The sequence below is a fragment of the Rhea americana genome, unplaced genomic scaffold, assembly GCF_003343005.1.
Source record: "Rhea americana isolate MKP2758 unplaced genomic scaffold, rheAme1 scaffold_15, whole genome shotgun sequence".
Taxonomy (NCBI): Eukaryota; Metazoa; Chordata; class Aves; order Rheiformes; family Rheidae; genus Rhea; species Rhea americana.
The window spans coordinates 2,951,415-2,979,381 of record NW_028185594.1 but is presented as its reverse complement, the minus strand read 5'-3'; the positions used below and the strand labels follow the sequence as shown (position 1 = coordinate 2,979,381).

General features: G+C 37.7%; 1 protein-coding gene and 1 long non-coding RNA gene across 2 annotated transcripts in view; one reads left to right on the top strand and one right to left on the bottom strand.

Moving 5' to 3' along the window:
• Positions 1-27,967, top strand: part of RAPH1 (Ras association (RalGDS/AF-6) and pleckstrin homology domains 1) — a 93,295-nt gene that overhangs the window by 62,960 nt on the left and 2,368 nt on the right. Inside the window, exons 5-15 of the mRNA XM_085299548.1 lie at positions 8,779-8,856; positions 10,172-10,331; positions 13,386-13,507; positions 15,264-15,329; positions 16,755-16,898; positions 18,160-18,270; positions 20,614-20,712; positions 21,520-21,640; positions 23,248-23,390; positions 26,518-26,576; positions 27,096-27,099. Coding sequence (XP_085155674.1) covers positions 8,779-8,856; positions 10,172-10,331; positions 13,386-13,507; positions 15,264-15,329; positions 16,755-16,898; positions 18,160-18,270; positions 20,614-20,712; positions 21,520-21,640; positions 23,248-23,390; positions 26,518-26,576; positions 27,096-27,099 — 1,107 coding nt within the window. The remainder of the gene's footprint in view (positions 1-8,778; positions 8,857-10,171; positions 10,332-13,385; positions 13,508-15,263; positions 15,330-16,754; positions 16,899-18,159; positions 18,271-20,613; positions 20,713-21,519; positions 21,641-23,247; positions 23,391-26,517; positions 26,577-27,095; positions 27,100-27,967) is intronic.
• LOC146598932 (uncharacterized) lies at positions 545-5,790 on the bottom strand. The gene is made up of 3 exons (XR_014895138.1): positions 4,978-5,790; positions 4,574-4,673; positions 545-2,151 (listed from the first exon to the last, which is right to left on the bottom strand). It is a non-coding gene; the product is annotated as an uncharacterized LOC146598932 (long non-coding RNA).

Genomic DNA, 27,967 nt, shown 5'->3' with positions numbered 1-27,967 from the left:
GAGACCATCAACTGACATTTACTTTCTCTGGTTCAGTTTGTTGAGCATTACAATTTCTGTATGTATTCCCCTTTGAAATGAGAGTAGGAAACATGGAGTAACGTATAAAATTTTGGGGGCAAGGACATGCTGGGGTGAAGAAGAGTGTGCAGCTTCATGTTGTTGAGAAAACTTTGAGTGTTCAGTAGCTGAAGTGCCAGATATGTCTGATGCTACCTACCTACTGCAAACCATTCCTTGGACTATTTTTCTAAAAGACTCCGTAAAGGAGAAACTTCAGGCAAGCCCAAGGTTGCCAGTGTACATATGTCACTGTCTTAAAAACAATGCAGAGAATATTTGCTGGACATAAGTAGTCTGTATTTTCTAATTAAAGGTTAAAACTACTGTTTTTTCTTAACATTCTTTTCAAAGCACTCAGCAGGCATCTTCTTGAAAAAAATTATTTCAGACCCTCTTCTAGGAAGGAATTAACAAAAGCCGCCAAAACAAATCATTTTCTGCTCCTGTGACTATTTTATTTTAAATTTAAGTGCATGCCCCTTCTCGCCCCCCAACCCCCCAAAAAAAGAAACATAACAAAGCAAATAGGCACCAAACCAGCAAACCTTACTTGGATGCACATGGATTAACAACTGTTGTATGTAAACATAAACCATGACTTTTCATCTCTGTGTGTCTTCATATCCTTCCTTCTGGTTATTTATGTACTGAGTAATCTCATTATTTATATACTGGATAAGTGTTTATTACCATAGAAACTTCAATAAAAATACATGAAATGTTAAGTCCATTGAATCAGATGATCGTGAACTACTTAAGATCTTCAAATCAGTGGTTCTAATAGATTCCTGTAGTTACATTTTTGAATTTATACTTTGTCTTGAAACTCTGCTGAGTGTTAAAGTTAGAGAATATCTTTATTTAGGGGGGCAGGCATCGACTCAACCTTGTTTTCATTCCAAATTAGCATTTTAAAAATCCCAGTAGAGGACCTGTTCGTGGCTTAATGTTCAAGAACACAGATTTCAGGATCAGAAAAACTAATTTGACTTGTTAGACTTTGAAGTGCTTTACCTTTGAGTCAGGTGCTCATTATTAGCTTGCTGATGTCCAGAGGCAGATGTTTGACATTAGCTCAATTTAGGACTACATCAGTACAGCTGTGCCCTTTCCTGACTCCCAAGCACACTGTCCTGGTGTGGATACTGGTTCTCATCTCACCTCCAGCAGAGAGAAATTTCTTTAGTAAAAGCATAAATGTGGAGTCCAATTTGTTTCTGGCTTAGATTCTTTCAGCTTGCTATAGCATTAGGTGAGCCCTAGTATGAGAGAAGCAGAAGGGTTCATGTACCTGGGGGAAAGAAATGGAACTTGTCCTTGCAATGGTAGGTAAGCGCAAAATCAGCTTAATTGTATGATCCGTGTTGCAGCTTCATGCTGGTGTCTCTGGTGTGTCAGCTAGCTACTTTCTTATTTCTTACTGTTTCTTGTATTCTTCCCCTTCCTTTATCTGTGTTCCTCTTATGTTCAGACTGTAGACAGTTTGGAGGAATGATAATATCAGTTCTTTGTCTGCTGGTAACATAGCTTCTTGTATGCATCCCAGCTACAGACCAGAGTCCTTTAGTATTACAGCCATACACACAGTTCCTGCCAAAGCATAGGGCAGATCTCATCAAAGAAAACAGTCTATTTATTGTGGTGGTCTCCATTTTTAAATATAATTTTATGTTTTACTGTTCACRCAACCCTTTTTGAAAAGACAATTGAAAGCACAACAGTAAAACTAAATTACTGAATATTGAGAATAATGCAATATAAATTTAATGTCAAATCTGCAAGATTTGTTTTCCCTACAGGGTTAGAATTAAGTTGTAAGATGAATACTAAAAACCAAGCTTTTGCTTTGACATTTTATAGTCTTAGTCTTTTATGGCAGTGAAGTACAGAACATGATAAATTTTGAGGCAATATTCATTGCTAGGATATTTCTCAGTTTAAGACATGAGAGAAGGAAATAGAAGCTCAAAGTGCTGGATTTTGAAGTCATCAGTTCCACTGTTTTGATGTGTGTAGAGCTGAACTATATTCAAGAAGCCAGATGATGGTGATTTAATGATGTAATGCTGCAGATATGAATGTCAGCATCTGGAGAAAAGATAAGGATTAATGTTATGACTTTTCTTCCCAAATATCTGGTACTGCATTTTTTTATTCTTGTTGGCCTGAAAGGCAAATATGTTTCGTATAAGTGTTGATTCTCCTGGTTTGAAGATCTTGGTTGTTCCACAATACAGTCCCTCCAGACCTTCGAATAAGTCAGCTGTGAGATTGGCTTTATGCATCTTGGATAAATCTGACTCAGATATGCTCATTTGTGAATGACTATCTATTTGAGTTTTGTGTGTGTGTTTTTTTTAAAGAAAGTATAAAAACACAGCAGTTGATGGCTAACCTGCAAAAGCAGTAAACAAAGTCTGAAAACTCAGCCTCCTAGATCCACTTTTGAAGAAGTTGAAGTAGAAAAAATAAAAAAAAAAAAAAAAAAAAAAATTTTAATCAACAACCTACTTTGTACTAATCCGCTCTGACTGTTGTCATGTTCCATGCAGTTTTAATATTATTTTTGTCCTGGCATAATTTGTAGGAAGCTACTGTGGAAATGTTGTTAGATGAACAGCCTATAGGCTCAAACCTGTGTTTGTCGTACCCCACCTCTGCCCTGTTCCCTGCGTCTAGCCAATTCAGCTTTTTGTCTATAGTTAAAACTCTTTGCCTCCTCATGCTGTTGTTGTCTTTCCTTTCATTTCAACACCCTCGCTGTGGCTTCTATGTCCTGTTCTTCCCTTCTGGGTTCTTTTTCCGCTTTCCTCTTTTTTTTTCCTGGCTGCAGATCTAGCACGTTCTCCCCTCTAGCTACTTGAATTAGGTAAACGAAAGGAGAAGCCTAGCCTAGAGCTGTTAGTGCAAGGAAGGTCTTGTTTGGAGGCAAGGAAGATGTCCAGTGCAGGTAGATCCTTCAAGGAATGAATTGCCGTGTGTGTGTGTGTGTATATATATACATATATACATACATATATAAAATATGGCTGTATTTTTTTCCTGTGTCATGACTAGCTTTATCAAATCTAGTATRGGTAGACTTTCAAGGGGGCATTGGAATGCATGTTCCTGCTGTTTAAGGTTTTACTCTGCTGTACGTTAAAGCATGGCTTCAAAGTTGATAATAACAGGCTTTGCAAAGTAGAGACATCTGGATTTTTTGACATAGACAAAATTACCTTTGTCTTGCCACACCCTTGGAGGTATTATCTTATCATGCTCAAGTTCAGTTTGAGATAGAAAACTGGCATGGCAGTTTTCTGCCCAAATAGTTGTTTTAATAAGATTACAAGTAAATAAAGCTCTGGCATTGTTCAAGTTGCATAGTAGTTCTCTTTAATAAGAGATAACACTAACAAGTTTCTGTGGAAAATCTCTATGCACCTTTTCTAGAAGTAACACTTTGCTAAATAATACACATTTCTTCTAGTTTGATTTGAGATACATGGGGACAGCATAAAAGTTCAAGTACTGAATAATTTTAATCAAGCACAAAGGAAGCTCTAGGAGAGATTCATAGATGCCATTCTTCATCTGGAGTTCATAAGCAACTACCATCCATCTCCTGGCTTTCCTGAGGAGTAACACCTACTTTGCCCTAATAGACTGCAGAGATAAAGATCCCTCTGCAGCAGCTCTTGGCAATAKATACCATGACTTTGAGATTTATTTAAAATATGACTGCTGCTTTCTAGTTTCCCTTCAGAAGCCATCTTCTGTGTTGGAGTTAGGCTTCTAATTGCAAAAAGCTTGTGAGTGTGGAACAGATGTTGAACAAAAGAGGAAAAAAAAGAGGCCAAGATAGGTTCATGGGAACTACTAGGAAAAACTGAGAAATCAGTTCTACATGCTTGATGAATGACCTTGAGGAATGATCAGGTACATGAGTAGGCCATCTTTCATTTCCAAAAAAAAAGGAATATTGAATATCAGCTTCCTATCCATGCATCCTTGTTTGCTTGTATGTTATATCTCTGTCCTCAATGCACAGCATTGTATTTTCTCGTCTATATCTCTGATACAACCCTCAAAACCAGCACTATCTGTTTCTTCACATCTCCGTGTTTAGTAGGAAGCTTGGGAAATGCCGCAATACAAGTATGGTGGCAATAAGTCAAGAGATAGGAGGGAGGTGCAGAAAACACTCTAATGAGAATGGATGGCCCACCAGGGAATGGTWGCTGGAGCCTTTCATTTTGGGAGAGCTTTAGAAGACAGGAGTATTTTGTTTCCTGCTTCCCTCAGATATAAGCAACTCTTCGTTATTTTGAGAAGGAATGCAATAAAATAGATTTTTGAGAATGGTCATGAACTACTTACGCAAACACAAGCTCACTGTTTATAAATGGACTGTGCCACCACTGCCAGCTACTGACTCCATGACAATACAAATACATTTTTCAGGATAGAGGCTACATAGCCTAGTTAGTTTATCGAGATATACAGGACAAGTGTTAATAAAACTCACTCAGAGTGGAGGAATAAACAACTTGGACCACTTCTGCACTCATACAGCTTTTTCTTTCCAGTGCTGATCACATACACAGTTGTTCCAATGTTCTTTTTAGCTTAAAAAAAGAAAGAAAAGAAAAAGAAACAAAACACACACATGCATCTGATTTATGACTGTAGATTGAACCAGTTGCCATGCACCAGACAACTGTTCTGAATGACAAAAATTAAAAATTGGGCTAATACAAATATCTTGAAGTTTTGGGGAATATGCAGAAACTGAGGTGTTTATAGCATTATTTCAGGCAAAAGGAGCCTCTGTTTTAATAAAAATTCTGGGAGAGGGGAATCCTTGTAAAACAGATGATTGCATTTCTATCTGAGGTTAGACTGTAACTAGCAAAATTAAATACTGCATACCTGCTTCTAGTCCTTCACAGGTCAGCAGTATCTGCATTCAGAGAAAGACTTGAGAAAATTTTACAAATATTAAAGCATCTCTTTCTTCCTGTATTCTGTCCTGATAACTTCAGTGAAATGTGACTTCTGTTACTTGCATCTTAATGTTTAATTGCTGCGTTTCCTAAATCCTGAACCATTCTTCAGTGATGTTTTCCTTTTTTCCATTTTGCCTATGTTCCTCCTGGCAAGTAAAAGGGATCAATTAATAACACTTTAAACAGTAGACAATGAAACGTTTAAGAAAAAAAGAAAATCCAAACTAGGAATTGAAGGCAAAAAGTCCTTTGGGCAAGATCAGCTCCATCATAGTGCACATCTTGCATGTTTAATGTTAAAACACAACCAAGCTGCCTATTTAACAGGAAATTGAGATAGGAGGCTGTGATAGTCATTGTACGCTTTTTTCAAATATTACAAGATAATGTAAATCTACTGAAAACTAAGTTCTGATTTAAAAATACAAAAAGAAGTCATTAATTGAAGACAATTGCATTGCAGGGCTGTACTTTTTTAAATTTTAGTTAATATATTGGGATATCTTGGATGAATGAGATCTCACGGTAGCTATGTCACCAAGCATTCTTTCAGACATAAGTCATGTTTTCCATAACAAAGCACAACCTCAACAAGAGTCAAAAGCCTGTGAAGGCTCAAATCAGTTTTGCGCCGGGTCAGCTCCCTGGTTCGTCCGCATGGCCACCGCAGTACCGTGACTGGCACAACCGAAACGCAGGAATGCTGCGCAGCGAGGCAGGTGCCGCAGCCGCGCAAGGGCCTTACCTTGCCTTATGCCGCTTGTGAAACTAGGGCCTCAGCAGGCAGCCCGCCATTTGTACATACRTTTAAAACTCATTGGGAACTCAGCTCACGTCGCTTAAATTTAAAAAAGGATTTACTAGAGCAGAGGAAATAAGTAGCTAGCTAAACATGGTTGGACTGGAAATGTTTGCATCCTGCTGGTGTTAGTTTGTGATGTTGAGTGGTTTAGAGCTGCAGGCAGGTGCTTGTGTCACCAGTCTCCTTTCTCCCCGTGCAGGGAAGAGGGCTGTTGGCTGAGTCCAAACTGGTGGAGGGTCCGTGCTTCCTTGTGCGGAGTTAGTGCCCTTCCGCAGGCAGGGGCGGGAAGCTCTGCTTGTGTCCGAGTGCCCCTCTTGGGGGGATGTGGGCTATCGGGAGAGAAATAGAAAAAGCTATGGAAGTTATCAGGACTTCTGTAGTTACTCTAGTTACCTTATTAAGTAGTGAAGATGCTTTTTTTTTTTTTTTTTTCCCTACCCTAGTAAAATGACATTTGTCACATAAGCAATGATGCAGCAATGGTCTGGGAACTAACTGTAAAGCAAAACTTAAAATCTCTATTTGCTTTCAAAAAGTCTAATTTTTTACTTCCTTTTCCTCTCTGTGTGTCCAGTAAATAGACTAAGATCTCTTTCTGTCATTTGTTGGTTGTTAAAACTGGTTCTTATTTTTAGAATATTGTTATTCTGTTTTCTGTTTAAATTTAGACCAAATTTGTTAAAATGCAGTAAAGTGTAAAATACAGAAAATTCTGATCTCCAGACCCATGTTAAAATTAAGTGGCAAATGAAAAGTAATTGCTGGGTAGTAGAGCAGTAAATCCTTTAAAAAAAGAGAGAGAGAAAGAAAGAAAGAAAAAGCGCTTTTTAGGAAATGATAATCTATTACGGACTTTGAGAGCAACAAAGATATGTTAGCTGTGTGGCAAAAGTGTATAGAAAGGCTCCAGCTGATTCCCTGTTGCTTGTCCTCTGTAATTGCTGTGTGCTGTGGCCGTGAAGTGCTGCTGCTGGGGTTTGCTGGAGTCCGTCGCTTTGCACGGATGCACAGTGAAATGGGGTGGAAAATTGGGCCACTTGACTTTAGAGGCGAGCAAAACCAAACACGCTCTCAACCTCTGTGCGATAAAGGTTTATGACTGAGTTCATGCACAACTTCTTAAACCACAAATTACAGTTTCTGAAAATGATCGTTAATACAACAAAGATCTTTTGCTCCTGCTGATTTCAGAAGATGCAGGCACATAGCTTTCTAGAACCTTGCAGCTATTTAAAATCTTAGATTTGGATAATAATATATTTTGGAGGATGGAAATGGTTAATACTGAGAGAGAAGGAGGCTATTATAGAATTCAACGTGTATTTTACATTTAAATGATTGTAGATATYGTGATGCTATTTATTTTTTTAACAGAATGCTAATCTGATTTAACCTTTCTAAGTTACTTGACACCATCTTTATGATGAATGAAAAGATTCTTAGTTCCCCTTAGACTAATAAAAAAAMCCCCTATGTTCCTAGGTAATTGAGTTCTCAGATAATGTTTCAAGYCCCCATTATTTCTGCTCCCGTCAGTTTACTGGGTCCCTTTATTGGGAAGGATTATGTTTCTCACAAGGCAGGCTATTGTCCTGTTTAGCTCCTGTTGTTTCCAGTGCACAGTATGGTCATGAGCGTGAGGGGGCAAAAGCTGTTAAGGTAAATGGCAGAGGAAATATTCTTTTACAGCTCATGGGAATAGTAGCCACTGCACTCAGAAATGAAAAACTTAAACTCTGTGGATTTGAAAATAGCTGAATCTTTATTTTTGTATGTAAAGCCACCATCTAAATACATGATAAAGAAACCATGGATTACATTCATATAAGAAAGCAATGCACAACTAAACGTTACGGGATGCTGACTGTTATGGAGAAGGACAGTACTACTTTTGAGCTATGAAAATCTTCATTTTTCTTCGTAAGGTGATTGAATATTGTCAGCAGTTTTTTTTTTTCCTTTTTATATTCTTGTTTGTTCTAGAAATTTTTAAATGATTATGGTGTCTTAGATATTTGCCATCACAAACATCCATATTTTAAGAACTGTAAAATTTGAAACCTGCCTATGGAGATCTTGAAAATAGGAATTCCTTGTTTATCTTCTCATTTCAAGTTTAATTGCAATAGAAATAGCAATTGACTTCCAGAAATTAAAAGCAAATATTGATAGAGGTTTCTTTAGGACTACCAGATAGATTTAAATTATCTGTATTTTAATGCATTTCTTGTTGTGAGAAAAAAATGGATTGTGTAACAGACAAACATCAAATATAAGAATGCCTATTTGCTTTAAATGTCTTCAAGTACTTTTAAAGTGAGGAGAAACACAGCCTGAGCTTAGTAAAGATGATGGAAGTGTTCAATCTCCTTAGCTATTACAAACTAATTTAATAGATTAAAAGCTTCCAAACCAGCTAGAATAGTGTGAAATCCTATTTATAGGGCTTTTTTTCAATTCTTCTGGTATGCTGTTAAATTCTTGTATTTGTCCGAGTKCTATTTACATTGATCAACCAGAAATCTACTGTGTGCTCTTAATTGCACGTTTTCATTGAATATGGTATTAGCCAAGACTATGACTGTAAATATGTGGTGTGTTAAAAAATTTGGTAAAAATGCACTAGACTACTAGAATATGGAATAACAGAGCAATATTGAGTGTTTTGATGCAAAATGTATGCCTTCAGTATGTTCTTTTGGTTATAATGACAGTTGCATGTTTAAATGACAGACATGTAAAGTAACACTTTGTCTTGAAAACAATAGTTCTCGTTGTCACTAACAAACCGTTGTGCATTTTATTGGCAAGTAAATTAGTATTTCTATTCATGTTTTAGAGCATGGCAGCTTCAAAATTAAATACTCTAAAACTGGCATGAAGTTTATATAACTGGAATTCTGTGTGTTATCTCTCCCTCAGGAGGAACAGGCTGCTAAACTCAAAGCTGAGAAGATTAGGGTTGCGTTAGAGAAGATTAAAGAGGCACAAGTGAAAAAGGTAAGCTATTTATATTGTTTTATGAGATCTTAGATACTTATTGACATGAAAAATGCGCTCAGAGTTCTGCTCATTTTTTTCTGTTACTCTAAAGTTATCCTAATAATAGAAAAGGAGCTTCTTTCTACACTTCATTTTTCTGTAGAGTAGCACTGTTTCTATAGGGTTCTGACTTTCAGTGATAATATACTTTCTTACCTAGACTGAACCTAATCAAGAAATCCTAGTATATGGAATAACTTTACGTTTATGGTTTATTTTGCAACCAGCTGCACATTTAGAAGACTTCCACCCACAGCTGACTTAAAAATCCAGCCTCCTGAGACTGTCTTTGTCTATTAAACAGTCTCAAATTTAAAATTTAGATCTGTTTTCTTTACAGATCCTTTCTCAGTATGCATAGCTGGATTTTCCTATGGTAGACTAAAAGCAAGAATTCCAGATTACAGGCAGAGGTTACCAAGTGCAGAAAGTCTAATGACATTACTTCATGCAATATCAAACATTAYTTACAAATTTAGACTTTCAATGTTAATTGTAAAGCTTTTCAGTAGCTTAGAGTGTTATACATTTAGCATTTATAAATCAAAAGCTGTAAAACTGGAGTGTTACAACCACTGCATTTTAACTTTGCCAGCTGAGTGATATGTAAAAAAGAAGCAAATGGCATAATGAGTTGCAAGAATAATACAGTCTTTTCAGTTTTGTGATTAGTTGAGAAAATGTTTGCATTTTTTGTTTCTGGACAGTGACCTTATTAGTGGCTGTGAAAAGTTACTGAGTTTTACGAGCAGGGTTTTTTTGCAGTAATTCTCTATACTACTAAATAAAAGGGGATTTAAAATAGGCATAGCCTTTATATAATCAGTATTTTTAGAGAATACAAAGGAAGCAGGCAGAAAGCTTGACTTACACATTTGAAAAAAATCTGATTATATCTGAGTTTATGCAGAACTCTTGCACTGCCACCTAGATGTTTGAGAAAAATTGGCACAGAGATACTCTATTCATCGTAACAGGACAGTTAGGCAGGAATGATTTTTTCGTCTTTAATGTACAGTTAGAGAACATAGCCATTGCATTATGATGGCTTTTTTTTTACTCTCTTGCGCTGAAAGAAAACTGTCTTTGATAACTGTCCAGCAGGCAACCATCATTTACGGCTGTTTGCATTTGGAGGGAGAATTTTGATTGATCTTAATATTTCATGTTATTTTAACAGAATCTGAAGGAAAAAATCTGCTTTTACTTAAAATGTATGTTGCATGTAGAAAATTAATCTCTCTTGTTTCTCTCCTACTCCTCTGCTCATTAGTTGGTTATCAGAGTCCACATGTCTGATGACAGCTCAAAAACAATGATGGTGGATGAGAGGCAGACAGTGAGACAAGTACTAGACAATTTGATGGACAAATCACATTGTGGTTACAGTTTGGACTGGTCATTGGTAGAAACCATMTCTGAATTGCAAATGGGTAAGTAATAATTACAAACATTTATCATATTATCTATTGATACAATACTTGTCCATATTTGTGTCTATGGAATGATTTAAATCTTAAACTTTATAATCTTCATCATCCCATGCTAGGAGTGATGTTTCACCATTGTGACTTTTCGAGTCAGTGTTCAGACTTCAGTTCTTCAACCACAGCTTGTTTAACTTCACTACACACAGTTTCAAAATTACCTGAGAATATATTCTTCTTTCATATCAAAAACATGCCCAAATTATAAGATGTTGCATAGGGATTTTAGTATCCGATCACTAAGACTATTGGTCTTGATATGTTCCTCAAGATGCACGAGAAAGAGATAAGGAATAAAAAAGCTACTATGCATCTCCCTGTTTCTAAATAATATTTTGTACTGTTCCTAAAAGCTCTTATTACCAGAAACTATCTGTATTTTTTTTCTATTAAATATTTTTATGCAGTTGKTATTACGTGGCTCTAAGAGCAGTTAAAGTTCCTTTTTGTTGTATTTCAGCTACCCCAATGTAAGTTGTTCCTGCTGCCAGAGAACCTAGCATCTTAATGGAATAGAAGAAAACAAGTGAAAGAAAAATATTATTATTAATCTCCATTACTGATGAATAATTGCTTCATAGAGCTGTTAAGTGCCTTGCCTTTTGACTACAAAGAAGCCCGGAACTGCCCAAATGCCTTGATTTAAAATTAAAGTGCAAATTAATGTTTTCTCTCCATTTTGGTCAAGTCTTTCCTGGTTCAGGCAATGTAGCATGTTAACCTTGCTTATTGTTAGGTAAAGAMGACCATTATAAGGAACAAGATATCATTTGGATCTTCCTAGCTTTCACGTGAAAAATAACATCTTAGCTGGCTTAAATATTTAAAATWTTAATAAACGAAATCTTAAATTTGCCCAGTTTCAAAACCAGAAAGAATTTGCACGTACTCTACATAAACCCAATTGAGATTTATAAAAATCAAACATGTAATTCTGTAATATTTTGCCGATCAGAATAGTAGAAATAAATAATCTAATTAGTTCTGTGATAATTTAATGTATCTGTCAGTGTAAATGTATAAGTCTACATGTAGCAGAGTCCTGGACCCAAGGCTCACTCGGACCTGTCCCATCATAGGTTTGTTTCCATAAGACGCTCACGTTCACTGTGTAGGCCAGAGATTATGAAGGAAAAAAGAAATGATGGGAAAATAGTTTCAGTTTCTGTTAAAACAGAAACAAAGAGCTAGGCTGCATACAGAAACTGATATTTATCAAAATTAATGCTGTCACTGAATTAAGACTATTGTGAAATGAAAACCAGGGTTAACAAATCTCTTATGTTGGTGGTATTTAGTCAGTATATGCATGCTCCCCTGTATGTGCTCAGGTGACGTACTGGGATGAACAGAACTTGACCCTTCTATTAGAAGAGCTTCYAGCTAAAGAATGAAGTGTATTGTAATTGCTAGATTTTTAATTCAGAATACAGCATAATAACTAAGAGACAGAAAAATCAAAGAGAGTTGTGAGAGTGCAGAATTAAGTGTCCTTATGTTTTTCGCTTTGGTCTTTCCTGATCCTTGGTAGCGCAACTGATGGTCTTTCGTGGATTTAACATGCATATTTTTTAAGAAGACAATCCAAAATACAACCTATTTGCTTAGATATTTTATACTGGAAATTGAGAAAAGAAAAAATAATTACAACAAAACTTTCACTTTTTATGCTGTTGAGTATTATGTTGCATTATCTTGCAGTGATCCATCTTGCCAAACAATTTTTCTGGCAATACCTATATAAAAGAAGGAACTCCTTTGTTCTGCTTGGTCTTGTTCTTCTGTTAAATACCCTTTTTACTTTCTTGGAAGACAGTAGTGCTGGGTTGCTGATGGAGCTTGATGGCAAGTCATGAGTTGTAACTTGAAARCTTCTTAGAAAGATCTTTTTGAGACCTCATGAGCAGTAATGTCCTGTGTTATGCCTTTGTCATATCAAACCCTAATTCATTCCCAACAGATGATATACTCTGCTTAGTATTCTTAATTACTGAAGATATTAAGGTATCATCTGTCATATCGGTCTTCATTAGTGATAGCTCGTAGGTCTGAATATGATCAGTGCTGTATGCCCTCTATAATAATGCCGTGTAATTGATTTTTTGAAATAAAATGTAGCTTATGCCCTGCTTTCAGATGCTAATGAAAGATCAGGCACGTCCCAAAGGATTCTGAAAGAAATAATTTGCTGAAGTGCTACCGTGTGGCACGTATGAAGAGGGAACAAACCAGAGAAAGCAAGATTCTACTTCAGTGTTTTTTAAATGAGAAAGTCAGTCCAGCGATCTCCCAAAGATACCTTATTTTTTATTTATATTAGAATAAGGATTTTTAGATATTTCTTTACCATTTCAGTAAATTTTGCTCCCTTTTTTCCTCTCTCCTCCTTTGCCTATTTTCAGTAGCCTGTACTGGTGATAACCATTTCAACAGAGTCAAAGCTCAGTGTTCTCTGAAGCCCTTATTTTGATGCAGCATTTATCCTACAAGATAAAACTGTAAGAATTGGGCAGTGTCAGTTTTGATGAGATAGTGATGGTGCATATAGATTTAGAAACAGATTTTGTACTGAAAAATCCGTCTAATAAATTCCTCTAAGAGTTGTGTGGACCAGAATAGTTATGAATGTGGTAGCCTTTTTATTTGTACTAGTAGCAGTTCAAACACTGTCATTTCAGTGTGTTGCATTAATGTGCAACTGTAGGCTTTGTCAGGTGCATGTTTACACTTTATTTATTGATGGAACTGTAAGCCTGAAGAGAGGGGAGTGGGAGTGGGAGCGAGTATGTATCAAATAATTAAACCTGGCACATTTGAAAGTTGACCATGTTCTTTTAATTTCTGAGTGCTTTGTAAGCTTTTTCCCCCCATTATATTAGACCTTGCACTGTGCTTTCTTTCTCTAAATACCCTGTCTCCCAGATATCGCTATAGAGTAAAACATGACTATTGCAAAATAGGACAGAACCAAATGTATTTTCTCTTTCGTTATTACTGCAGAAAGAATCTTTGAAGATCATGAAAATTTAGTTGAAAATCTTCTGAACTGGACAAGAGACAGTCAGAACAAACTAATGTTTGTGGAACGTATAGAGAAATATGCACTTTTCAAGAATCCCCAGGTAAGCCTGAAGTTCACATTGCGGGGCAGGCAGTACACACTCCTGATTGCAGTTTCTGACTTCTTTTGTTAGCACTCTCTTCAATACTTTTTTTTTTTTTTTTTTTTTTTCAACTAGCATATATACAAAAACACAAAGCAATTTTACTTTTGAGCACCGTATACATTGACAGTGCACTTTGTGGTTGCTGCAGAGGCAAGTCCCTAACAGAAAAGCATGAGTTGAAGCAATCTGTTTTCTGATGTGTTTGTGAGTAGTTCTAACTGAAATGAAGGCAAGCAGTTTTGTGGCATCTGCACCAATGCTTAGTGTTGTTCACATACACAAATCTGCAGGAAAGTTGTTGATATATACTGTACCTCACCACCGTGCATTCTTACTTTGCTGGCAAGAAGGGAAACTAAGCATCATATGGGATAGCCACTCAGTGGCCAAATGGCAAGTCTGGAAGGGAATGTGCACCCCTCCCAGGGAAAGCTGGGACCTGCCTTTATTCCTTTCCCCTCCCTAGAAAACAAAAGGTCCCTCTTCTCTTTCAGGAACAGAGTATTGAGCAGTGCCAATAGACATTTTCTCTAGATTTTCCTCTGGCAGCAGTCCGGTATCATAAAGGGGGTGAAGGAAGGTAGAAATGAAGACAGAAGTAAAAAGCAGAAAACGACTCTCTGAAGAATTTTGAATTGGAAAGCACTGTATATAGTATCCCTAGATCTTCCTCTTAGCTACTGTATTGCCTTTGGGAGTCGTTATGTTCGTATGGTATCTGTGTGGTTATTTCTTGTATCTGATCTCSCTATTTCACTAGCAAACTGAGTATCAGTTTTGCCTGCGCATCCATTGTGACACTATCTATGTGATTAATTTTTTTCAGCAAGAATTGAAAACTAGATCTTAYTCAACTGTTTTATGATCAGGTAGCAAAACACTAATTTCTTTTTAAATCCACATAGTTGGTGTAAATGCTTACTACCAGTACATACTGTAGACACTATCACTAACAATGAGTGACCGGCATGAAACCCACACTTTAAGGTGTTTTAAACCTTGGTCTGGCTAAACTTCATGAATATTGGATTTTTTTTTCCAGAAAGAGGTCGAGAATAGGAAGAGAAARATTTCATTTTCATGGCCTAGTCCTTTCCAAACTGAGGAAGAGTACAAGAAACTTTTATTAAATAAAAAGTTGATATACTGTTGATACAGTACCTATGCACAGTTACGTTCCCTTTAAGGAGATGAATATTTGGTAATTTTTCATGAAAAATAAGTATTTTTGTTCAGAGAAACCGCCAGGGCAAGGAGGAAAGAAGTATGTTACTTCTGTGTGTGCTTCTTTCAAAATACATAAATAATGGCTGGATATAACAAGTTTAAAAGCCTGTGAGGTTTTGTTTATATTCTTTTTTTTTGTGGGATTTTCAGGTTCATAGTATTTTTTTTATTTGTGGATACCATGTACCAATTAGTTGTTTGTTCTGTGGAAAGCCAGAACAGTGTTGTYACAAGGCTGTTACTTAGGATGGAAGCATGGACTGATTGATATTCTGGAAAAGGTGGTTATAACTTAGTTCTATGTGTTTTTCAGCAGTTTGACAGATCGTTTCAGTTGGACTATAAATTTTTGTTGCATTAATACATCCTTCTTAGACAGCAGCTGTTTTTTCGTACTGATATAAAAAGGCAAAAAAGAAATGTTGTTTGGCTTCATTTCAGAAAGCCAATAGAAATGTTGAGCTTTCTCTTTCACTTGTTACAGAACTATCTTCTGGGGAAAAAAGAAACCTCTGAGATGGCAGACAGAAATAAAGAGGTGCTGCTAGAGGTAAGATAGCAAAGCAAAAAGGCCAAATGGAYCATTTTTAAGTTTGAAGCTAAATTCTAGAAGGTTCTGGGAAAATTGAGAATGGAACGTGTTATTTCTGAGTAAATGGCTATTTTACTGCTAACTTGCTTCAGATAAGATCATTTCAGAGAAATGTGTATATTTTTTAAATACTTAAGATATCTGCACAGTGATACCAGAATTAGGGTATCTGTAACTGTGCATAAACACAGTTGAAACTGGCAGAACTGTCACCTGTCTTTTGATCTGTAGTGGATCTTTTTTTTAAATCTTTATGCTCTACAAAATTCTGTAGCATCATATTAGTGATTTGTCTATGATAAGATTATAATTGTATTAGTAAGTAAAGAATAAAAAAAGTTTCAACTACATTTTTTAAATAAATCACTAAAAATCAAATATAAACTGTGAGAGAAAAGGAAGTCAGCTAAAATTGTACATATTAAATAGTTTACAGAACTAAGGGTAACACTAAAAGTAGATGTGAAACCRATGAAACAATAAATATAACCTCCAAGAGCTGAAAACCACATAGGTGAGTTTGTGCCATTTTCATAGAGACATGCCCATGATGAAGTGTCATAGCCTCCACTTGTTTTCTAGAATAATGACTATGATTTCAATAGCATTACACAAAAAATAAGTTTTTTGAATGTTTAATTTTGGATTATACTTAATAATACTCTTTTGTTTGTAAGTAGCATATACATGATTTTACTAAATTATTAATGCAGGTTTTAGTAAGTGGTTATCTGGATGCTGTGGATTGAAAAGTTGCTTGGAGCCAAGACACACAGAGAGTTGTAATGGCTACCTAATTCCTCTTATCTTCTTGGATTACTGATAAATCTCAATGCTGCATATTAGTCTGGAATGTGCTTAGAGCATTTGTTTTGCCTCTGTTAGCTTTTTATAAATAGAACCTTAAGAGAAGTTGTAGTGTTGGCAGTGAGTAGCAGCAAAGTACACATGTAATGGATTATAGCTACATCTGATGGGTATGTGATTAGATTTTGTGTGTACTCAGATTTATGAGCCTGTATCTCTAAGGTGACCTTGTGTCTTTAAGGCTAGTAAAGCCGTTGGGAATTTTATTGTGATGAGCCATGGTTAAAAAGTCTTTTCAGTAGATAATGTTTTGGTTGTCATTCTTTCTCTGGGAAAATGCTAAGATCCSCTATGGTGTTATGTCTGAATTATTTTCTAGCTTCTACAGTTAATCTCTAAGTTGGACTGACTACTGCATGAGAAAAGAGCTGTCCTTGTTACATTTACATTCCTTAGATAAAGAATGTCGAACTATAGCATTCTCAATTCAGTTGATTCAGTCATTAAAAAAAACATACTGCATGTTGTATGTTCTGTCTCTTTCTGTCTTTCCCAAACCGCTGTGATTGTCTGCAGGAATGTTTCTGTGGAAGTTCTGTAACAGTGCCAGAAATTGAGGGAGTTTTGTGGCTGAAAGAAGATGGTAAGAAGTCTTGGAAGAAACGTTATTTTCTTCTTCGAGCTTCTGGAATCTACTATGTCCCTAAAGGGAAAGCAAAGGTATACTATTTTAAAGCAGCTTYCCTGAAAAATTGTCATCTAATCTCAGCTTGCTGTCAGGCAACAGTCAACTTCCATAGGGGAAAAATGCATACTGCTGGTAAATCATGTGTACAAGAGAGAGCCTTGAATTTTGGCTTAGCTGTGCCCTTGCTCGGAAACATAYCCTATAATTAAAAGTACAGCTTTATTGTACAGGTGTACTCTATAAAACTACAGTAACACTTAATACAAACAGTCTAATCTCAAATTTAAAAATGCAGAAGAACCATTGGGTGAGCTTGGGTTAGGTGTTCAGAAATACCTAGGAAAAAAAGATTAGTGGAGTTAGGTGGCTCTCTTTTCTCAAGTAGAATTCAGATGAAGGAGCTAGATGCACTGCAAATGCCAATCGGAAAATATCAGAAGAATTACACAATCAGTCTGCCAAATTTTGCTGATTTTAAATAGATCGTATAAATGGAATTCTTTCCAGACCAATTTGTGCTACCATAYCATTTCTTCAGTATTATTTGTTACTGTTCTGTATGTTTCTGTAATAAAAAGTAAATAGAAAGATGCTAAAAATGCCTTATGGTTTCATGACTGAAAGATGGTTGTGAATGAGTCTTCAAGGCTTCAACTAGTCTGTAACATAGGAGTCCACTTCCCACCCAGCTGACGATCAAGAGGAAATTATCCCCATGCTCTATTTGCAAGTATCAGCTTGCTTTACAGCTGAATACCTCTCACGCCATTCTCTTTACAGTCTTTCGTGTCATTAGAACAATCTACATGCAAGATACCCCATCAAAATGCTGTTGCCCCTGCAATCACTGCCAAGTGTTTGTAGAGTTATACTTATGGTCACGCTGGAATTGGGACACTTTGATTATTACCAAAATGACACACAGTCAGGAGCTGTTTAAAAAAAAAGGTTCCTAGTCAGTAGTCCTATTTACTTTTCCTATTTACTTTCTCTGGACAGCTATGAATAAACATAGCRGGCTGGTTAAAATGTTGTCAAATGGTAAAATGCAAACAAAGCACAAAAAGCCAAATTGAATTCAGAAAAAGATATCCTGGTTCAAAATGAACATCCGACGTAAGGATTTTATGCATGTCTGTATCCTTTTATTGTATTGGTAGTCTTAGTGTCAGACTGATGCTAATACTCAACCTTTTTAGACCTTATGTTAACATTAGATATTAGAGTARTTTTGGCAGAAATACAATGTTCTTATACAGATATTTTATAACCAAATATTTTTGTATTTAATAGGTATCGCGGGATCTTGTGTGCTTTCTACAGCTTGATCATGTCAATGTTTACTATGGGCAAGACTATCGGAACAAGTATAAAGCACCTACAGACTACTGTTTAGCACTAAAGGTAATTTGTTAATTGTTTTAAAAATTCTCGTACTAAAAAGAGCATTTAAAGAGAATCAAACATTTCTGCAGTAGGCTTAATCCCTTCAAATAACTACACTCACTAATTGTGAGCAGGTAAGAAATAATTTCTAGAACTAGTTAACACAGTATTAATGTAGGGAAAGATTGTTATGTATAGGAAACATTTCCTGTAGTAATGTAACTGTTGGAAAGCTATGCCTGTCAGCTTTCAGGGTGAGTCTCTAAATTATTTTAGTTAGGTACATGAGAAATCTAAATTACCATAAATTACAATGATAAGGAAAAAGGTATGTTTAACTGTACTTTTTGTGGAGCTGGTGTAATAACCCTGCTTGACAGAAAAATCCATGAAAAATTATGAAAATGCCATGAGGATTAGTGCAGAGGGAAGAAATGGCTCTACAATTTCTTTCTTCCTTATCTAGATTGCTTCCTGCCAGTTGATCCATGTGCAGTTTGTGTAGTGAGGCAAGGAAAAAGATAGAGCAACAGAGGAATRGCTTTACTGGATTCACCCAGCACTAGATTCCTTTTGCAGTGGTCTTGATCAGCTGTTTAAAGAAAAATAACAGGACAGTCTTGCAGAGATACTTCTGCAGAACACTCATCCTTYAGAAATTTAGGGAGACGGGAAGTAGATCTCGACTACTCAACATTCCTGGGTGCATTCTTACTCTTTGAGTATGCCCCATCTCCTTTGGGACCCCAGGATTCTCCCTTTATTTTCCTCTGGCAGCTGGGTGCAGGTTAAATGCATAAGTATACACTTTTACTTTTCTAACCCATCAGTCGCTTTCGGTTTCATTTTCACTAGTTCTTGAATAGAAAGAACCAGGGAACAGTTTTAACCTGTTCTCATGACTTTGTAAACATTTACTACCTTGATCTGAATTATCTTCCTTCCAGGCTGACAAGTTTCAGTCTATTTAATTGTTCCTCACATGCTAAAGCATAATGCTAAAATCTTTCTGTCTTTCTGGTAACTGTGCGCCTTGTAACAAATCAGATTTAGCAAAATAATACTCCTTGAAACACTATTTTCAGGTAGGTGCTTTCTTCTACTGTGCAAGACTTTGCTGTACTGTTAAATATGACTTGCATGCTAGTTTATGATATTAACTCCTTGGTTCTAAATATTAGATTTCTGAGAGGTTCTTTTACTTATATATAATGAAATTTGAGACTAAATCCAAGAAAAAGGTGGCTGATTGGCAATGTAATTGTCTRCAYTTCTGTAGACTCTTCTTTTGTCATRTAACACATAAAATAGACTTGTAGTAAAAAATAAAAGCAATGATCTAAAATCATAACGTAAGTCAATTTTATATATTCTAATTATGGAGATGAACATCTTCATGTTCATTGTAAAATAATTGCTTGAAAGACATAGCAAGAGAAAATATTTTGAAGAGAGATTGTTTTTTAATATATATATGTTTGAGACAGTCTTCAGGAAGACTTAAAATACCTATAATTGTCTAGCAGAACTCTGTATCATTGAACTCTAAGCAGATAGAGAATATAGTAAGAGGTTGAACATTCACAGTTGCCCTGACAGCTGTGACATACTAAACTTTAACAAGATGGACAGAAAGCAGCTGACTAATCTGTCCAGAATGGTTTCTGGTGTTTGTTTTTGAAAAATATGTTTCTTATTTGACTCCTGAAATGATAAATATCATGTTTTATCTTTCTAGTATACTCATGTGGGAGTAGCAAGTATTCTAGATGTTATCCCTGTTTCAGTTGAGCAGAGACCGTGAAGGCTTTAGAAGCTGAAAATAAAAGGAATTGTGCTTGACAGTGTATCATCTGTTGAGCATCTCACTCAAGCCACACAAAAGCACAGAAGACCAGTGTGTTTGTTTTTCMCCAGTGCGTTTTAGTGTGAAAGGAAGGTGAAATATTAGCTTTGTGGCTGGTGGTTTAGTCCGTAGGGCGGTAACAGGAGATAGCCCTTTGGCAGTCTCTTTGCATTCAGGAATGGTTTTTAGAAGCTGAGAATGTTCACTGAAAACATTTCTCAAGACCCTTAGGGGTTCAGAGCACCCACAACAGTAAAATACTAGAAGATTCACCAATTCCTAATATTTCAAATCTGAAATGAATGGTCACTGGAGAGACTACCAACTGTAAAGCAGTTCCCCCCACCTTCTGAAGTACTCTCATACATTTTTGAAGTTGGCTCAAAATACAGACTACCATTGCTTGCAATGGTAAGCTTGCAGCAGTAAGTTTTTCTTTCTAGACCTCATCAGATAAATGGTTTTCCTTGCCTTCCTAGCTGTAAAACTGATGAGGATTATCAATTTTTCTGCAGCATCCTCAGATCCAAAAGAAATCCCAGTATATCAAGTATCTTTGCTGTGATGATGTAAGAACTCTACACCAGTGGATCAATGGCATCCGCATTGCTAAGGTAACTTCCTGTAGCCAGTCGTCTTGCACTGTTGTCATTGTGCTTGGATGTTATTGCTTGGCTGTATTTGCCTTACTGAGACAAATGTTCATCAATAAGGAGAGGGAAGAAGGTAACGCACTCTGTAACTGCATAATTAGTTAGTAGCAGTGGTGTGTCAATATTATCTCTTTAAAACCATTTACAGTTATTTAGCAAAACATATAATGCTAAACCTAACTTTTCCTATCTTTAACTACTCTGAACTTAACTGTACAATCTTCTTGCATATTTTGTTCACTAGCAAAATTATGGGGTTTAGTTGTTACGATAATTCAGTAATTGGGCCCTTTCCTCCTATTTCTGCTGCCCTTCTGCTTTATCACATGACAGTCTTTATTGGTATCATAGCTAAACTTCAGCCAGTTCCCTTACAAATTTTAAAATGAAGGTTTATRAAAAAAATGATGCTTCAAGGTACACAGAATTGTTTTCTGAAATCAGCAGTTTGACTGACTTCATTCAGTGGCCCGTTTCTTGCATTTTTCTAGGTGGTTTGACACTCTCCTAGCACGGATGCATTTTTTTTCCTTCCAACAGTTCAGTAATAAAAAGGCAAAGGGTTGGGAAAAGGGAGTTGTTACTGCTGTTGAATAAAACAGAATGAAATTTACACTGAATTAATGTTGCCTGAGCTCCTTTGCAGATATCCTGCTCTTTATCTGCGGGGAAAAAGRCATGGAACAGAGAAGCCTGAGGTGTAGATCAACAATCTGAAAAGGGTACATGGCCTAGACAGCTGTTAAATTTCTTTGTCATTTTGCTTAGTATGGAAAGCAACTGTACATGAACTATCAGGAAGCACTGAAGAGGACAGAATCGGCATATGACTGGACTTCCTTGTCTAGCTCCAGTATCAAGTCAGGCTCCAGCTCATCTAGTTTGCCAGGTAATAATGTGATCTGTCTCATAGTAGACTTAATTACCTTTTTTATCCTCGGCTCTCTGGAGACCCAAGGAGAGGCTGTTGAAGGAAGTGGACTACTTCTCCATAGTTTTTTAGGCAGCGTTCACTCTAAAAAATCATTATTTTTTATTACTTGCAGTGGTGTGTATTGAGCATGTACTGTAATTTCTCATTCATCTTCAAAAGACAGTATTTTTTTTTTTTTTGATATTGAGGAAAGGAAACTGCTTTCAATTGCTGGATGCTTCTATCTCTGCCTATTTTAAAAAAAGAAATCAAGGTCTATTATTCAGTGATGCATGGAGAATTCTGTTTGTAGCTCTTAAACTGCTTTTGTGAGCTGAAATGTTTAAAATTAGTAAGTGGAAAATAGTCCCTGCCCAAAGGCCAAGACTCTTCAGAGAAAAACTTCAAAAATACTGTCTCTGCTCCTTTTTTTCAAGCTTAGTGTGCCTACAAGAATCTGCTCCTGTTTACCTCTCAGCAGGAGGAGGGCTATTCTCTTGCAGCAAATAGCGTTTAAAACTGATGAATGGTTTATAGTCTTACTTTCCTGTTTGGAGCTAACTGACACTGTGCCAGGCTATTTTGAGCACATAGGGGAGTTTCATTGCTGAAAACGGGTTATCGAGAAAGTGTTTTGTCCATCACGAATAGTACCGCAGGTCAAGAATAATGTTACTAAGTTGAAAAAGTTTGAAAAACAGCCTGAGAATAAACTAAACAAATTCGGTTAACTAGGAGTGCACCMTACTTTCTCTATTGTATGGAACAGCTTTCCAAGGGCAGTAGAAAATTCTCTTACTGTTTGTCTCCATCCAAGCTGGGTGTTTTTGTGAGCAAGCATCTCTTGTTCTGGAGTGCTGAGCCACAGCCCACCAGTCAGGTGCATTTTGCCAGAGCTACAGTCCAGTGTGTGCCTAGATCCCCAGGGCAGCTTCAGACTACATGAGAAGCAGGTACTGGGCTGGATAAATCAGTCTAGCAGAGGCAGCCTTCTCAAGGTACCCTGTGGCCCCAAGGCATCCTCCACATTCACTAACTGTAGGTTGCACAGCATTCCTTCTCTTCCTCTGGGGAAAGGAGCAGTCAGTGAGAAGCAGGCTGCTGTCTCGGCCAGCATGGTTTGTCTGTCTTCGGCTGATGTCTAGTGCCCCTTCCCAAGGTCAGGCTGGGGAGGAGTACTGTAGAGAGCAAGTTGCATGCATTACATGAACAGCGCTTTCCCAAAGTGGCAGGGTGGGAAGCTGTTGGGATTTGCAGAACCTGCAGGACTGCAGTGTAGGTATTTTCACTTTGCAGCATATCTGGCGCACTGTCATCTTCACAGAGCTTCAGATTTGATCAGTAGCAGGGATCTGTTCTCTGTCTTGTTTTCTGGGCAGCAGCAGTCAATTGCCTACCTGTGAGCTAAGGCTGATGAAGCAGATGGTGGGAGCAATGTCCTTTAGTGGGATTATGTGTTTAATGAGTGCGGTATTAATCTGTCACCTGGTGATCAATACACTCAGAGTTGCATTATAAGCACACTCCATTCARCATTCAGAAATATATGCTAACCTTATTTTTAYGTTTTTTCTTTTGAACAGAGTCTCAATCAAATCATTCCAATCAGTCTGACAGTGGAGTTTCTGACACCCAGCCAACTGGACATGTCCGTTCCCAAAGTATCGTCAGCTCCATGTTCTCTGAAGCCTGGAAGCGAGGCACTCAGCTGGAAGAATCCAGCAAGGTAACAAGAAGACTTTAGTTTGAGAACCAACACCCAACAAAATGTACAAGACAGTGACACCTCTTCCATCTCTGTCTTTAGTGGGATTTCTTCTTTTTTTACTCTATATTATTGACATATACTGCAGTTTTTTCAGCAATCACTTTTTCAGGGAAATACAGTCCTGCAACCTTCTGTACAGAAGCTCCTTGTTCTTTGAAGGTATAAGACTGTCTTCCCCACAGAATCCTAGCTAGTGTTGAATAAGACCAAATTAAATCATTTGTTAACAAGTTGAATGAAATTATTTCAGTAAGATCTTTCTTCAGTTAACTAGCCACATCTTTCCATTGCAAAATGTGAATAACTGAGGCCTGGAGTCAGGTACACCTATTTAAACTATGATCCAATTTTACTGAAATGCTTTCCATATTCTTTGTAAATGGAAAGAGTAAACTTTGATATATTCAAAGCAGAAGTGCCATAGTTGACAGTAATTGTGGATTGAAACAGATCCAATATACTGTTGCTGATAGAGCGATACGAAAGATTTTAACCTATTCGTTCCTCATTTGGTTAGTTTTATGTCCATTCTGAGGTAGTCGATTGATGTAGTTCCTGCGGAATACCTGTACATGCAGTAGGAATGCCACTTAAGCTGGTTTGTTGTCAGGCTTGAAGGAATTTCCAGGTTCCTAAACAGCCATGACATCAGTAACTGCAGCAGTTCCATATAAAGTACATTTGAGGATACTGTGAGAAGCTATCTTCACTCCTGTCAGTCTTGAATCTTTCCCAGACCCCAGGTTCAGGCTAGAGAAGCATTTTTTTATTATTATTATTTTAAAACAGAAACTGTGGGTCGCTACACCAGACATTTGTGCATCAGATGAATAACTAAAAATAAGACACAACATTACAGTTTAAATACAGGTGACACAACATAAAAGCTGACTTGACTGCATTCCTTGGCATTTGTAACTCTTCTGCAGTGCCTGTTGACTTGGATATTGTCTGTGATTCTAATAGCCATGTAGTACTTAGCCCAGGAATGCAACTTGCTAAATTGTGATACGGATTTTTCAGCTACGTAAGTGCAATACCTGATGTGTGTTCATCAGCGGATGGTTTGTGTATGTATACTGTGTGCATCATTTCTGCAAGGACTGGGTGCGTGCAAAAGATAAGGCATTCGAATCTGTCTAATGTGTATCTAAAAGAGGTGAAGGTGCATTGCTATTAAAACTGAAATGTTATTGTTCCCTAAAGTTTTGTTTTTAGTCTGAAGATCTTGCTGCTACACCAAAGCTTAGACTCTCTCTGAACTTCCAGGGAGAAGTTGGAAGTTTAGCACTACGGATTTTGTTCTTAACAGCTCCATAGTGCCACTGGCAATTGCTCATTAAAATAAACGCCCAAAATGTCTGTTATCTGATGAAAGCATTTTTAAATAAAATATTCAGACTGTTCCCTGTCGAGGGCCATCCATGTTTCAAGATTTCATCAGTCTGACTTTCTTTCTGTGCACAAATCCAAGAAAAGGTACATTTCTCTTGCTCATACCTTACACAGGTGAATGGATTGCCCTAAAACTTCCAAGGAAGCCAACTGAAATGAACCATATAAAATTTTAATTCAAAACTSCATTAAAAAAACTAAGCAAATTGGCAACAAATTTAACATGAACAATATTATAGTACATGCTTTTTTATCTGGTACAGGGCTAGCCTAAGGACCTTAAGGCTCAGTAAATCAAACTGATGGTGGAAAATGATAAACGCTATGACAAGCAAGAAAACAATGCTGTTGCTAAAATTGTAATTTATAAGAAAAGGTTGTAGTTGCAGTGATACTGAGATGTGCTATGATCAGCAGGTTAGTCTCCAAACTATCTTCAGATGTAGTTATTTCCACAATGTTCCCACTTTGTGAACAAAGCTGCGCTAAGAAGTTCATAAAGGCAGGTTGCTGCAAGTGGCAGAATTAATGGCGTTTTTCCAGCATGCRTATCTCTTCCCCTTCTGCAGTGATACCTTCTCCCCTGTGTCACCCTTGTCACATCCCCCTCGGCCAGCAGAGCAGAACAGCATGCTTTGGCTCACCAGGGAGATTATATTGAGGCTGGCCAGCTGGCCAGCGTTTTATACTGGTTGGCTAGGGGCTAACTGCTGGACAAATTCAAAATGGGTGAGTTCTGCCTGCTTTTTCAACATTTACCAGGTGCCGCTTTTCACAACAATTTATGGGAGTTGGTATATCGAGATGTGTTGAGAGTTGATCGAGTTGGTACATTGAGGATTCTGCCTGTCCGTTGTGTTTGACTAAAATGGACTGACCAATCCAAAAGTGATTTGCGCAGAGAGAGATAGCAAACCGTGCAATTGGAAAAGCTTGTTGTGTTAGGAAGAGCAGCTGAAAATGCAGCACAGTTATTATTTTAAAGAATACTTGCTGTTCTCTTTATAGCATTTCTGGGATTTGCAGATAGTCCTGCAGATGCATGTTGCAAATATGAATCGATTGTATGCAGTAAGTCAGTTTTCAATTTACACCAAGACACATCATTTAATTAGAGTAACAGTGATCTTTCAGGAGTCTTCTATAAGCGAAGTGTTGCTGAATGTATGCCTGGTTATGGAAATTCAATTTGTTTGCTTTGTGGGGGTCCCCCCTCTGGAGATATACAATATTCTTTCCCCTGCCCTGTATGTTTAATATGCTTTCTGTGAAAATGGCCTGTCTTCAGTGGGTGTAAGGCAAATGCCTCTGTGTTTCACATATACCTAGAATTTTAAAAACCCATCATTTAAAAACACGGACTCTGTCCATGTTTTGAAAGAATACCAAATTTCCCAAAGAATACGTTATCTTCTGGTTCACGTTCTTGATGTTTGGGCAGTGAAGTTCTCATTCTGCCTTGCTTTGGCTCTTAGATTTGGAACAAATGATGTTCCAAATAGGATGCTACAACAGACACCAAAGTGAGCGCTCAGCATGTGTGCTTTCGGTGACAAGGAATGAGGGACAGTTCCTTGTCCACGATTCTCTCTGGTCTCACTGCTCCGGGATAGCTGCTGTGTTATGYGTTGGTGTCCCTCTGTTTGTTTTATGCCACTTTTATTTTTCCCGTTGCCTTTTGCTGTCCCAGGTGTCAAAAGTGAAGCTCAGCACAGCTAAGGTCAGCATACCCAAGATGCCTTATTCAGGGCAGAATTAAGGTCAGGGGCTACTATTTGAAAATTAATTAACTTGAGTGATTGGGACAGTGGTAATTTACAGACTAACACTTGCAAGAGATCAAGATCTCTCTCCTGTTTTGTTTTGTGAACATGTTGATGTACCTCCAGAGCTCTGTTTTACTCCTCACCATATATGCCTGTCTGACAGGTGGAGGCCCACCCCGCGTTTGTTGTTTCTCACTCTTAATATTTTTGGTTTTCTTCTGTGCATGTAAAAACTCAGTGCACCTGTGTCTAGAACAAAGTGATGTGCAAACAAGCCCATGAAGTGCAAATGAGCATAAATGAGCTAACTTGCGGCAAAATACATACCAATAAAGTATAGGTACCCAGGCTGGCTAGTTACCATGTTAGTATTGCATTTCTAATGCATGTTTCTATTCTGTGTGCTCTGAAGTTCACAACTTGGCTTGTAGCAAAGACACTTTGTATTGGGGAGGATCTTGATAAACCTGAGTAATGTAATTATCTTTTTAATTTTTAACAGAAATGTAAGCTTACAATTTTAGAGAAATAATTTAACCTGAACAAAACCCAATGAGTAGACTAAAATGTTGCCTGCTGCTTTCCCATTGCTCCCTCCCTTAGGTAGTTTTCCCTTTCTTTCCTCTTCCTTTTTCTGCGTAAAATAATATTCAGCTGCATGCCTAGCTTTTCTTTCCCAGGCTAACTTTGTTTTGCAGATCTCTAAAATGCTTTCTTCTGGGGAAATTTGCCTAGGAAATCTCTATTCTGCCTCTTTTTCCTCATTTTTTTCCCTTGGCAGTGTTGGATGCCAGAGCATGTGGAGTGGAAGGGTCTCAGAAGTATTCCTGCACGGAGTTTGCTCTTCCTGTGTTTCAGAGCACTTTGGGATTTCCGCGGTTTGTAACGCTGAGCAGTGTGAAGCCTGAGCTACCCTAAAGGCTCGACAGATGCCGTAGGCGGCCTCGTGTGATTTAACACCGCACCTCCCAAGCTGAGGAGGGGTCTGCGGAGCCCCTTGCCCTGCCCAGCGTCCCGAGGGCGGCTGAGGCCGGGGGCTTCGCCCCGACATCGGGCGCAGCCGGCAGCAGGCCAAGCTGCCTGCCCRTGCGGCTCGGGCTGGTCCGCACGCACGGCTGTCCCTTGCTGCACCGCTCTGCTAATCCTTCTGCACGCTCTAGTCTGCCACTTTCTTTTTAATGACAGGCACATCCAGACCTTGACTTCATAATCTCTTTGTCTCCCTCCCTCCCTCTCTTTTTCTCTCCTCTTTCTCCCTCTCTCCATCTCTCCTCTTTCTCCCTCTCTCCGCTCTCACTAAAACCCCCTTCCCGACAGGCCCGATCCGAGCCTGCAGGTCGGCCCTTCGCGTCTCTTGCACCTCCTGTGTCCCCG